General features: G+C 46.8%; 2 protein-coding genes across 2 annotated transcripts in view; both read right to left on the bottom strand.

The window, feature by feature from the left end:
* Nucleotides 1-3086: 3086 nt before the first annotated feature.
* On the bottom strand, nt 3087-13014 carry PTGR3 (prostaglandin reductase 3). Its single transcript, XM_072328670.1, has 2 exons — nt 12465-13014; nt 3087-8501 (listed from the first exon to the last, which is right to left on the bottom strand). Exons 1-2 carry the CDS (start codon nt 12722-12724, stop codon nt 7577-7579), a joined length of 1185 nt encoding a protein of 394 aa, XP_072184771.1. The 5' UTR covers nt 12725-13014; the 3' UTR covers nt 3087-7576.
* A 711-nt stretch (nt 13015-13725) lies between these two features.
* LOC140248176 (uncharacterized) overlaps nt 13726-13973 on the bottom strand; it is a 1486-nt gene continuing 1238 nt past the window's right edge. Inside the window, exon 2 of the mRNA XM_072328669.1 lies at nt 13726-13973. This exon is cut by the window's right edge and continues 941 nt beyond it. Coding sequence (XP_072184770.1) covers nt 13838-13973 — 136 coding nt within the window. The 3' untranslated portion in view covers nt 13726-13837.

Genomic DNA, 13973 nt, shown 5'->3' on the forward strand with positions numbered 1-13973 from the left:
GGTCTCTCTGAGCAGGACTTGCATTGCCCTCATCTCCCATCTGGCAGCCCAGCTGCTGCCACTGCCACCACCAGTCTGGCGTAATGGATGCTTGTGATCTCCTATGGCTCTGGGGTTACCTGCAGGCCTGTTCTGCACTTGTGATAGCAGAGTGAGGTTCCCAGCTTTCTACTAAGCCAAATGACCCAATAAATTACCAAGAACACATGAAAACTGACACGCTTCCCTCTGGCTCCTCCTGCCACACCCTGCACAAGAAGGGGAGGTGTGCCATGCTGCTTGTACTCCTTTTGAAACAAGACTTGCTCACAGCCTGAGGACAGCACTCATTAAGGCTTCAGTGAGGTTTTGCATGTAGGTGTCAGGGTGCAAATCAGCCGCACATTCGCTGCATTATCCTTGTTTAAGCTTATGAAAATTCTTTCAAAACTCTGGATGCAAATTCAGCTTCTAGATAGCCTACCAGAAATGGCCATGCCTATAATGCCATGCCAACACACAAAAATGTGTTGTTGTTTTTTTGGTGGGTTTGTTTGTTTGTTTTATTGTATCAATTGGATATGCCAGGCAACCCATTTCTGTGGAATTTGTGTTTCTAGGTGGCTGAATGCACTCAGCTGCATTGCCTTCCCTTCTCCCTCTGTGCACCAGCCCCTCAGGGGTATCATTTTGAAGGCAGCACAGAGGAAGCCTGTGCACAGCCCTGGAGCATGTAACGAGGCTGCGTGCTTGGTGTACTTCCTCCACCGATGTGCTCTGTAGCAGCAGAGAGACTCAGTGCGGCCCTCACCAGGTCCTTTTGACCTCCCCCTTGTTATGGAAGATAAATGCTTCTCCCACGAAAGGCCCGCAGGGTGTGTGTTTGCACGGTGGGCGGTCTGGTCCTGCTGCTAACTGAGACGTTTCTTCGTGTTTTCAGTGTCCTCAGCTCTAGCTCTGAGAAAAAAAAGGGCTGTTCAGTGTGATTGGGATTGCTCTGTTTGGGAGCACGGGCTCAGATAAATTGCGTGTTGTGTGACAGGAGGCTTGCACGTAACTTTTTGCTTCAAAATGGCATAGGAAATCACTGTAACAACTTGTGCTTCCAAGTCCCTATTTGAGACTGTTGTGCTGCAGAGGGTTTAGTGAGGTCTCCTAATGAAGATTCCCCTGTGTGGAAACACGCAAGCCTCCTATACACAGCCTATCTGTAATCCTTTCTCAAGACCAAAGTGCTATCAATACTGTCACTAAATACCCTGTGCTGCCCAGTCTCTGGGGTCTGCCAGGCTCTGTGCTGAGTGACTGGGGAATTGGGAACTACTGCTGTCCTGTGGCAGGGGCTGTACTTGACGTGGCCTCAAGGGAGGTGCAACACGGGCCTGCAGCCTGCATTGTGCCTGCACCCCCAGAATGGCCCCCATAGCCAGCAACAAATCGCAGCCATGTCTAAAACCACCCTGCCCTGCAAGCCAGGTGAAGAATGTGAATTTAAGGGGAGGAATATACATGGGAAAGCATAACTGAGATTGAGGTACTCTGTACCTATGCAGCGTATGCTGAATTTTGTTCTGACTTGCTGAGAATCAGCAGGCTGTACCTGACAGTTTGTTGTTTATTTTTCTCTTTGGGCCTGGTCTGCGTGTACTTCTGGGCCAGTAAAACACTGTGAGTGCAGCAAGCGTTTACTTTCTCTAATGTTACAGTTTCATCTGGTCTAATAAAGCCCAGCTTTTATTTATGTGCATCTCTGTGCTTGAAAAAGGCAGGAACAACAACCCAGCTGGGGAGGGAAGAAAAAATATAATAGAATTTCCTAGTGCCTACCCGAGGAGTTAAAAGCAATGGGGTATGTATGAAGGGGTTAAAATACTACACAGGTACAGATCCTGTGGCAATTACAAATGTTATTGAAATAAAAACCAGAAACAGGAAGCCAAAAAACAGGTCCCTAAGGCAGGCATCTGTCTTAAATGATATCATTTGTCAAGTTTCCAGCATCTTGTGGTTGTGAACACAAAAAGAAGTTCTGTGTTATACTAAGGACATTACATACTCATTAGCTGGAATGTTCCTGAAGTACATAATACAGGATTTTCATTTAATAAGAAGCAGCTACTTGCCACTGCGTTGTACATAAAATAAATTCTGGGCATGCTAATTGCCATTCAAGGATGTTCTACCTAATTTTTGACAGGTTTTTTTTTCTTTTTCCCCTCTCTCCAGACTACACTGTAAAAATTGTAAGCAGAATGCGCTGCTATGGTTCAGAAATCTCTTTAAGAATATTTTCTGGTTCCTGAAATCCTGGTTCCTGCAATGATGAGCATTAAAGACTTTTTAATAAATGTACCAGAGGAAAACAAAGTAGGAATGTAGGCACAGCTATTTATTTGGAGGTAGTAGGAAAAAAGCAAAGAATATACACTTATGTACATGCGTATACATCCACGTATACAAAAATGTATCTCAACACGTAACTCTTCAAGCCAATCTCTCCTATCTCCAAGAGCAAACCTAACTGTAATTAATTGGTATAGTTCCTCTATCTGAACACTATTAGTGCATTAGAGTTAACTAATATATAAGCTTCCCCCTCACTGCCCTGCCAATGACCTTAAGCTTCACATGGTAGGAAGGCCACTTGCTGTAGAATAGAAAAGTAATTTATCCACCATGATTGTTCAGCCCTGGCCCCTCTGTAAAACAGCGACTGACAATTGCGCTGTATTATGGATGGTGCGTTTGTGGCATGTACAATAGTGTGCAGAGCATCAAACTCACTCCCCTGAACACTGCAGGCAGGCAGGCTTTGAAAAGTGAGCCTAGAAAGACGAGGCCACTTGCTGAGCTATGGGCCTCCATTTTCGAATGCCTTTTTTTTTCCCCAAAAAATATCCATCCCCTTTTTACTCTTTGTGTTTTGTTTTGGTTGGTTTTTTTTTCCCCTCAAAAGACAGAATAATATTGTTATCTCAGCTTAAGTTAAGAGCACCAAATGGTTTTTTGTTCAGGAAAGTGTGCCATTTAAAAAGAAAAAAAAAAAAAAGAAAAAAAAAAAAAGAAAGAAAAAAGGTTACTTTGCTTTTATTTTACCTGGGGTTTCCCTGCTTCTCTCCACACTTCAGGATTTAGCATATTCCCTCAAAACATAATAAATTTTGATTCTGTAGCTTAAGGGATCCATCAGTTAAAATGTTAGTCTTTCATCTTTATTACCCTCCCATTAAAATGAAAGAAACCGGGACACACTTCAGTTTAGAAGAAGCAATTTAGTTGGTAATGTCCTTACTACTCAAGTCTTTACAAAGAGAGAAAGTGCATTATTGCTTATATTTCACACATCTATCTGCATAAGAAGCAACTAAAGCTTTCAGACACATACGATGTTAAATTTAATAATATTCTTTGATTAGATTATTTTATTACAACATTTTTCCATTACCAGTCATTTCCCGTACACATTCACATTCATAAAACCTGCAGGTTTTTCTTTGTTTGTGTGTGTATATGTATTTCTAAAGCAAGGAAAGACTCTCTCCTTTGCTCCAGCTGTTAGGCTGGAAAAGAACAGATTAATAACTAGCCACCACGTAGGACTAGGCTTCCCTGAACGCCGCACCAGTAACCCTTTGCTATAATGAGGACACAAAGAGGCTCACATCAGGCTGCTCCTCTTCTTCATAACTCAAAAGCGTCACAGTGGCAATAGCCTCTAGTGCTATTTGTCTTTAGTGCAGTTGTGACACTTCGGCATGATCCATAATTTGGCAGCTATTTACCGTGACATTTCCCTTCAGTGCAGCCATAACATTCAGTGAAGCCATTATTTGGTTCCATTTACCATATAAATTGTATTGTTGTGCATGCATGCTAGCAGCTACATTAGGTACCTGAAAATGAGTAAATCTTGTAAAATAGATACTAACAGCTATTTGGCAGTGGAATTTCTTTAGTCCTCAGACGGAAGTAGGAATACACGTAGTATCTGCAAACACTACAGCAAACTTTTCCTTGAGATGCTGTTAATTATTTCAGTTTATCTGACGTGGGAGAAAATGATGTCTGCTTATGAAGTGTATGCATTTTTTTTATACGTTGCATATCTGCATATGCGCAAATGTACAACAAGCTATTGCTGGGTAGAAAACTAACTTAATTCAGAAAGGTATTAGGAGATTCCAGTATAACAATTAAGTAGGAAGCATATCTGCAAAATGTGCTGAGGGTTGCAGGCCAGGAGAGAGTGAGTACGTGTGTGTCCGTGTGCGCGTGCGTATGCACACATGTGACAGGCTCAGGAAAAAAGCCAGCTCTTCATCTATTTCTTTGTTGTTTTTTCCATAGAAGCATATGTGTGTAGGAAAGGGAAATTCTGTTCTTAGCCTCAGCAAACAATGCCAGATTCCTCTGTAGCAAATTCATTTAGAAAGGTAAAATTAGGATCTAGTGCTAGCAACCACATCTCAATGAGCTGCTATTATTAATAGTATTATTATTTAAATCCCTGCTCTCTACATATAGTATACTTAGTACTTCCCAGGCAAATGTATTATTATTTTTAATCATTTAAGTACCCACTGTGCACACAGCTTTTAATACACCTTTTTTTGCAAGCATATTAAGTGTATTGTTATTAATCCCTTGCTGTGACTCTACAGTATTTCTTTTCCTTGTATGTTCAATGTCCTATCATCATTTAAACCTCTCAGTGTGTGCATGCCACACACATTTTCCTATCCATCTAATATTTAAACATTATTTAAATCCATCATAGCTTACTTATTCAAAGTCAGCCCTGCTTCCGTAACTGTACGTTTGCAGAATATACTTTCAAATAAGGAGAAGTTGGCTTTCCAAAACCCCTACGTACCTAAAATTATTATGCATCTCAGTAGAAAAGGCTTATCTGCGTGTTTCAGAAACAATTTCGCCTTCTTCCCACTGATAATGCTCCCTTCCAGCAAACTGTAAGGTTTTCCTTTAAACAAAAATTCACCCTTCGTTCTGGACTCATTCAAGGAAGAGCCATCTCATGTTTAACTTGCATTGCTTTTTACCTTTATTTAGGCTTTTGATGAAAAGGACAAGCCCCCCCCAGTGACCATAGCCCAATCTGAACACCCAGAAAGGCTACAAAATCAGTACCCCAGACACACCAGTTCTGCATGTAACAAATTTAAACTTTTTAATTACCCTGTAATCAGTATTAAAGTGCTGAATAATAAGCCTGAAGCCAAAATTAAAAGCAACAAAATGTCATGTTTGAATACATGTATATATATGGAACTTCCAAAGGTTCCCTTATTTTGCTTAGCGCAGGAGCCCAGGGCAGCTGTACTGCTGTTATATATGAAGTAACATATTAAAAATAAAGAAGAATGCTGTATGTCCAAACACAACTGTTGTAAGAACAGCTACAGCCCTGCAAACAGCTAAAGCTATTGGAGTAACGATGATCAGCGCCTCTGTGACTCAGATACTTGGCTGGCTGTTGGCATTTGACAGGAAGAGCTTACTTCGTTACCCATGTAACTCTTTAATGCGTAACACAGATCTAAATAATTGTAGTTTTGCTTTGCTCTACTGTAGGTTTGTTTCTTTTCCTTTTTTTCTTTTTATCTGTATTTATTGACCAAGTATCTTTGAATAAGAGAAGGAACTAGGAGCCTGAGAATAAAACAGAGCTCTGTGTGCTCAAAGTATGGCTTTTACATATTTCAGTGTTCACACCTTTCTAGTACTCAGTTGGAAGGCCAAAAATATCCTTTCGTTATGAAAAACACCTAAACGTTGCTACGTTTGTTATACTACAGAGGAAAGAGGAAGATCATATCAAACAGTAAATGTTAGTCACAACAAAAATCATCGTGCCTTGGGTTAAAAAACAAACAAAACCAAAACAAAACCCCAAACCACTTTACCTTTCCCAAAAATCTTCCAGGATGTCCTAGTCAGACATGGCCTGAAAAAGGAATGCTGCTTAGTTGAACACTGCTCTTCAGGATGCTAATGGCACATGCACAAAAATGCAGAGATAAGAACACTGTAAATCAAATTTTAAAATGATTTCCTCTACTGCCTGATTAAAATGGAAGTTTTTCCAACATTACTTGAAAAATCTGTCATGTAAAGTCAGTCCTGAATTAAGTTTATTCTGGCTTTTTTCCTCCAACCCCTAAACGTTACCAGTCTATCATTAAGCTTATTTCTGCACGTATGATCTTATGAAATTTCCATCTCTCCAACTGTATATAAATGTATATATTATTTCAGAAGACACTGCAAAAAATGGCATTTAAGATCTTAAACATTTGCTGTGTGTGTGGGGGAAAAAATCTAGAGCAAGCATAGTTTAAAGTATTTTACTGTTCTGGAAAATATTATACTTCTAGATGGAATTCCCCCTCTATGTACCATTAATGATTTCTATTAAGTGATGAGGAATTTTCAAAACTTTACCACACCTTTTATCTGCACCTACTAAATCATCTATTCTTGAGCAACACTATTTGTAACAGGACTGCAGATTCAAAATGGTCTCGTCTTCTGTACAAGGGCTTCTGCAGAAGCAATATTCAGTAACAGGAGAAGTAGCAGCCTGATTATGGGAAGTCACAGCAAGAATCATCGGTCAAAGAACTCTGCAGTACAGAAATCATCTGTAAAGGAGTTACTCACCGTATTGATATAAAGAAATGTACAAACGTTTAAAAAGCTTCTTTTATTTTATTAAATCTTTAAAAAAATATACAAGATCTGATCAAATGTGAACATGGTTCAAAATCCCCCTCCAACAATCCCGTAATACTGACTAAAGGAGATACAGGGCAGTAAGCACTAACAGTAGCAGACAAAAAAGGCAAGAAGATAATGTCAGTTTGTTTGTAAAGATTTAGAAAAAAACAAACAAAAAACAACACTTGCTTATGGGTATAGATGGAAAAAAAATCAAGTTAGTTTTCTTCTTATTACTGTCATGTTAGAATGTAAAAATTCCCTGAGTAAACAGACAAGGAATATTACTATGACCCCATGATGCAAAAACTGTAATTATTGTGTTTAGTGGCAAAAAAACCCCAAACAACACAAAGCGAATGAAAACAATACAGTTGGTTTTGGGTTGTTTTTTTTTGTTTTGTTTTTCTAGAAAGTTGAGATTACTAAAGCAACCCCAAGGTGCAACTTTATACTTAGTCTTGTTCAATCAATTTTATTTCTAAATCAAGGAGTCAAAATTGCTGAAAGAAAAATTCCGAGTTGAACTGTATGTGAAGTCTTATCAAAGTAGTCTGCAGACTAAATCTGCCTCTGCATCAAGACTTATTCTGTCAAGAACAATGTTCCTGTCTCATGCTAGCCCAAGCGACAGAATGAAACACAGGCCCATTAAGTCCGTGCTTCAGCCATGGATTAAAGCACTTTCAAGAAAAGGAAGGGGAAAAAAAAAATCCACAATTTTTTTAATTAACGCCTTAATGCTGTTTTTTAATTTAATATCCATTACTAAGTTAAAAAGAAAAGGAATTTGTTTCTAGTAATTCTGAAGCATAAAGTGCCCATTTTCTCTCTTCTGATTTATATCATTGTTCTGTTTTTACAGCTTACTGTTGACAGAGTGAGGTAATTCAACTACAATTTTTCCAATGTTTTTTCCCATGTACATGTAATCTACAGCACGAAATACAGACTCCAAGCCAATGAACTTGCCCTCTGGAGACATGTCTCCAAGGTCCACCTCACAAACCAGTTCTCCTTTTTCATACATCTTAAGCAAGTGCTGCAGAGCCATTTTGTACTCGGAAAAGTAATGGTTCAAGAAGAAACCCTGGACGCTGGCAGACTTCTTCAACAGTTTTGCTGGCAAGAACTCTGCTTTAATAGGCTGGATGCCAGTAGGGTTTTGGTAGCCAGCGATAAACCCAATAACTATCAGGCACCCCTTGGTAGCCAAGGAGTTAACGGCCAAGTCAAACATCTTCCCACCAACAGACTCGTACACTACATCCACACCTTCTGGGTAGTCCTTCCTAAGAACGGATTCAACGTTTTCGGTTTTATAGTTGATGACACGGTCGCAGCCAATGGATTTCAGAAAGCCACTCTTTTCATCACTGGAGCAGGTTCCAATGACATGGCACTTGGCCTTCTTTGCGAGCTGCACAGCAAACTGGCCCGTCCCTCCAGCCGCTGCTGTCACCAGGACCTTCTTGCCTTCAGACAGCCCTCCCAAATTCTTCAGGCTGATGTATGCGGTAGCGCCACTTACCATCAAAGTCAGAAACTCGGGTTTCACAGAGGGCAGAGGAACTGCTTCTTTGGCAGGCACAACTGTGTATTCGGCAAAGGAGCCCGCCTTAACGTAGGCCACGGCTTGGCCCACTGAGTAATGGGCACTGGCACTGAGTCCTAACGCTACCACGTCACCAACGCCTTCAAAACCTACATCAAACGGGGGCTTAACGGACGTGTCATATCGACCAGCTGAGTAGTTTATGTCAGATGCATTAATGCCGACAAATCTAGAAGAAAACAGAAATGTATTAACATGATTTATTCCTTATCAAGTCGTACGAGAAACCTTCAATTTTAATTTGTGGAAAGCATTCGGGACTTTTTTTCCCCGACTATTGGTATAACTGAATAATGAACACACTACAGAGACTACTTCAGTTGGACTTTTGTGCTTTCCGGTCTGTTGTTCTAGGATTAAAGAAAAATCTGCTAAAAGAAAGAACAAAAACCTTACACTTTTTCCTCAGTTTCCTTTGGCCAAAACAAAAACGACTCTGTGCAAAATGGATGGGTAAAAACTAATCGGTCACTTTATAAAGGATGTGAAAACGCTGAAGAATAAAATGTGCAAAGCGGTAAATACGTTGATTCTGGCAACAAATTTACATTTTTTAATATAATAATACCGTTAATGACTAACGATCATATTAACTATCGATGTCATTTGCAAGGTCACGTCACTGTAGGCAAGTACTTTTTAATTGATGGAGTCACTACAGCAAATTTGCCTTTTGATGCAGCTGATGTCAACGACGTATTTCTCCTGATATAAATGACTCGCCACACACCGAAACCACCTCGTTGCAGAAGGACTGCAACTGTGAGGCTGGCGAGTGCCGCCGACCCCTAACAGGTGAAAATGGTGCCGACCTTTGTATTTCACAAAGGACGGACATCCTCACAACTCCGTTAAGCACTCGGAGATGCCGCCTAAAGATACGGTCTAGCTTCACCGCGGAATGTGCTTTAGCAACGCCGCTTTTTGTAAAAAGCACGGCGTCTTTGTCCAGGCAGAGGGAGAAGGAGTAGGGAGGATTCTGTCGAGCAGAAAACGTCAAAAAGAAACGCGCAATGCGAAGGGCCCGAGCTGCTGTTACACGTGGACGTGACACCCTGAGAGATGCGCTCGGTACGGCGCAGAGGCTGCAGCCGTCAGCAAGCCCCGCGCTTCCCGCTGCCGTAGTTCTCCACGGGCTCCAATTAAACGCGCGTGCTGCAGGCGGCGGAGAGCGCTCCGCTCGCTTTGCTTCCCCTCGCTCCCCGCAGCACGGGGACCTCCGCCTCCCGGCGCCCCGCACGCAGCGGCACGGCGGGAGCTCCGCGAGCTTGGGTGCTGCCAGCGGCTCCTGCTCCGCGCTCAGTCCGCGCCGCCCCGGGGCAGGTAAACCGCCGACGGAGGCCGAAGCCTTCCCCGCACGTCCCCGGAGCGGGAAGCGAAGCCGCCCGCCCGCCTGGCTCCCCGCAGAGCCATCCCCGCGCTGCCCTCGGCGCGGCCCGCCCCCCGCTTTGCTCAACTCCCCTTTGTCGGCCGCAGCCCGGAGCAGCGCGGTGCCGGTCGATCCGGCGCTCCGCTTCCCGCGCGCGGCTGCTGGATTAAAGAGCGTTGCCTCATTTGCTTCGTCACCGTGGCCGGCACGGGGGAGGCGCCCGCAGTTTCTTGTGTTGTATTTAAAAGTAAGAACGAAAAGCACGTACAAGTTGAAGATCGGTTTGCTAACTTCTAAGAAGCGGAGCAAAGAAGTTACCATTACTGCGAGCACTGCTGGGCTGGAAAGACTCCTTTCGAATCGTCCACATTGTCCCGTTTTAATTTCTCACTTAAATGTCGTTTTTTAATTTAGGAATTCCTACATTACTTCAGCACCGCGAGACGTAAACCTGAGGAGGCAGAAAAAAACAAACAAAAAAACCCTGGAGATGGGCTTTTCCCCACACAATTCTGCACGTTGAGTTACGCGTCTTATTTCTCGCTCAGCAGTGCTGAACTCTCTCTCTCTCGTTCGTTAGAAAACACAGGGCACTGTGAGGGGGAACGCTGCTCCTATACCACAACAAAGCGCAAGACACCAAAAGCAGCCCCACGGCACGCACTGCAGACAAAACAAAGCCACCCAGGGCAGTGCCACGCAAGGAAAACATTAGTGAGACCAACCACTCTGCAGCGGCAGTCCTCCCCTTTCCCCACTGTGATCCATTAGTCCCCAGGTTCAAAAACTTTCTCAGCCCCACTTGCTCCTTTTTTTTTTCCCACCCCCCATAAACTTTTCTCACATCCGCCATCCCAGCAGTGAGACACTATGGCTGTTTTGGAAGCGAAACGTGTCACTTCCTTAAGCAAATCTCAAAAAGACCACCTAACTGTAGGCAGCACCACGTCCTCACAACCTCTGGGCTCCTGTCCGGCAGCAAAAGGGAACCTTGCCCCCTCGCTGCACCCTGGGAAACGTGAATGGACGTACAGAACGGAGGTTGCTTCCATAGGCAATTGTTATTCTCCGTTTCCACTCCTCTCCTGTACAGAACTGAAATAAACGTATCGTTTTAAATCAGTTTACATTAAAGAGAAACGCTACGAAACTAGAAAGGATGGATTCTTTCTGCTTTTTTTGGGGAAAAAAAAAAAAAAAGACAAAAAAAAAAGACAAAAGAAAGACTGCTGGCTTAGTTCTTTCTCCAAAGGAAAAGGAAGGGAGAAGAAGTTCCACTTAGGAGCACCTCATTTCCAAGCATCTATCCACACAGGGACTCAGCATATTTTAGTTTCTCATTCCCCTAAATCCCAAGACACATTTTATTGTGGTGAACGAGGTGAGCGAGGATTGTTTTGCATAAAAAGCTCAAAGCAATTAATACTATTCATGGGCATGACTGGGACTAAAATGAACAAATCCACAAATACGCTCTTGGAACTCAAAGTCCTTTATTGTTTTGTTTGCAATTTTATGTTCCTACCTATTAGAAAGCGGACCGTTGGCTTTGGGGCTTACATAAAGCCTGGGATTCGTCCTGCTGGGATGGGAAAAAGCCTCCACAAGTGACAAGGGGAAAGAGAACTCTCTTCTTGCTGCAGCTTGCTTTTACAGCACGCTTCTCAGTAACGCAATCCTCCGTCTTCCGTGAGAGCCCCCAGAAAATGATGAATACGGAGGGAATGCCACAGAATCCCGACTAATACAATACATACGTACGGACTCTCAGTATTGAGTTTCTCGCTCCCCTCTCCCTCCCCTCCATCCCTACCCGAGTGTGTGCATAATAAGTTGATGTGACAGAACCCAGTTCTCTAGAGCAGCTCCTGCTTTGCCCGTGTCTCAGCCCTGTTACCACGAGGTGAACAGCCAGGGAACTGCCCCCCCCCCCAACAGCAGGAGGAGGGGTGAGTTGAAAGGAAGAGTTACTCTGAAGTGTGCAAAAGAGTTCTAGATGCGAAACGCTCACGGGACAGGGAAGGGCTGTGCAGGCAGGGATACGGCCCAGCCCCGCAGCACCCAGCGGCTGCCTGCCTAGAGCCCACAGCAGGAGCCCAGCGCCGGCCGCTACTGCCTGGCAGTGGTGGATGCAGCAAACCTCAGGCGTGGAGATATGGAGGAAATTTGGGTCCCGGGGGAGACACCAAAGTCTGATTAAAGTGCCGCAGAAGCCCCCTCGGCAGCTCCCGGAGGAATGCCTTTACCCCTCCCATAGTGCTTTCTCAGTACGTTTACGCGGACACACGCATCACACCCGCGCTCTCGCAGAGCTATTGCTGCTGTTCCCAAGTCGATGAGATGCGCCCCAACACCCCCGAACCACGCTGCGCTCCGCCCGCCCGGCAGCACCTGAGCGCGCTGCTCCCCCCACACAGCACTCGGCCGCCCGGCGGCTCTCCGCACCGGAACGTCACCGGCAGAGCACGGCCGGGCGGGCAGAGCGCGGGGCTGGCGGCGCGCCCGTCACAGCCACCCCCCCCTTCCCCCGCCGTCCCGGGAGCTGCCGGCAACGGCACCCCGCGGCCCCCGCCCCGCCGGAGGAGGAGGAGGGAGGGGGAGCGTCACCCACGCACACGTGGATGGGCCGAGCGGGCCGCGGCTCCGGCCGCTGGGCAGAACGGCGGCGATAACGTTAAACGAGCCGTCGCCAGATGGCGGCGGGCGCGGCCCGGCCGCGTGTGAGGGCGCAGGCCGCGAGAGGCCGGGCGGGCGGACGCTCACCTGTTCCTGACGAGAAGATCCCCGTCGCCGGGCAGCGGCACGGGCGCGTCCCGCTGTAGGGTGACCGCCTGGCGGAAGTTGGGGCTGAGCGCCGTCACCACCAGCTTCTTCATGGCGGTGGGGATGGACGAGCCCTGGAAGTCCAGGAAGTGCCGGGAGTACGACATGTCCAGGATGGGCCGCCCGCCGCTCGCCGCCAAGCAGGCGGGGCCCGGAGCCGCCCGCCGCCACCAGCAGCGCGGCGCCCGCCTCCAACTCATGCCCGCCCGCGGCGCCGCGGCGGGGCCGCCCCTCCCTCCCGCAGCCGGGGCTCGGGTGGCTGCCGGTGTGCCGCGCTCTGCCTCGGCTTAGAGCTGCCGGCGGGATGGCCCGGCCCGCCCTGCGCTTTACGGAGACGTGATCGTTCTACTAAAAATAAAGCGAAAATAAGAAGCGGGAAGGAGGCGAGCTGAACGACCAGCGCGATACGGCCGGAAGAACGGGGCGAAGTTACCGCTCCGTTCCGTGTTGTTATTAGCCGCCGCCGAGCAGCCGCTGCCCGGGGCGGAGCTCCGCCCCTTCCGTGCGAAACGTTCACTTCCGCGCAAGGTGCTACGAATCAACCCCGAGCCGGCAGCGAGCGCGCCGGGTGTGGGGTTCAAAGGGGCCCCGCTCGTGTGGAGTGTCCGCGGAGCCCCGTGGGGCCGTGCTGCTGTGCGGCACTCATCCGCTCCGCTCGGCTGCTGGGAAAGCCCCTTATTTATTTATGTATTTGTTTCTTTAGCCTTCCAAAAGTCACTGCGGGGCACGGCTGGGAGAGGGGAGCTGCGGAGGGGGGTCGGGAAAGTCTTTCTGTTGGGCCGCCCGTCCCAACTTGGTGCGAGCGTGGTGAGGGAGCGATGGGAAAGGCAGCCTGACAGGCGTTGTAACCCGGTGCCGGAATCCGTTCGGCGAGCTCCGCGCAGCTCATCGGGCGAACTGAAAGCAAAAGAATAAAACTCCCTTTTGCCCTAAGAAGAAGCAAGCCGCACTTCGGAGCTCTTTCCCTTAGGAGCCAGCCGGGCAGCTCGCGTGTCTACAGTCCCGACGGGAAGGGAACCCCTCCTGCGGGACCTCCCCGGGCACGCCGCTCCCAGCACGGCGCTCTGCCGGCATCTCGGAGCGATCCGCGGCCGTCCCCACACCGCCCTGGTGTGTGCCGGCCTCTCGCTGCCTAAGTTACGGCGGGTCCCGGCGGCGTGCGCCGCACGTGAGCAGCCTTTGTGCGGCGCAGCGCTGAGGTTTCGCTTCTGTCATATTGTTTAGCTCTGGGAAAGGAAGGGGGGGGGGAAGAAAAAAAAAAAAAGGAAAACAAAGCAATTAAAAAGATTGACAGGTATGGGTTTGTGTGAGACCTATTTGTAATTGTCAGGGTGACGTGGGCAGCGGAGGAGGAGTAAGGCTGCGGCAGGAACAGCGGCTCGATGTGTCTGTCTATCAGTTGAGGCTGTCTGCGGGTGCCGGGACCCGAGCGTGTGCTGTATCTCAGTG

This window comes from Excalfactoria chinensis, chromosome 2, assembly GCF_039878825.1.
Source record: "Excalfactoria chinensis isolate bCotChi1 chromosome 2, bCotChi1.hap2, whole genome shotgun sequence".
Lineage (NCBI taxonomy): Eukaryota > Metazoa > Chordata > Aves > Galliformes > Phasianidae > Excalfactoria > Excalfactoria chinensis.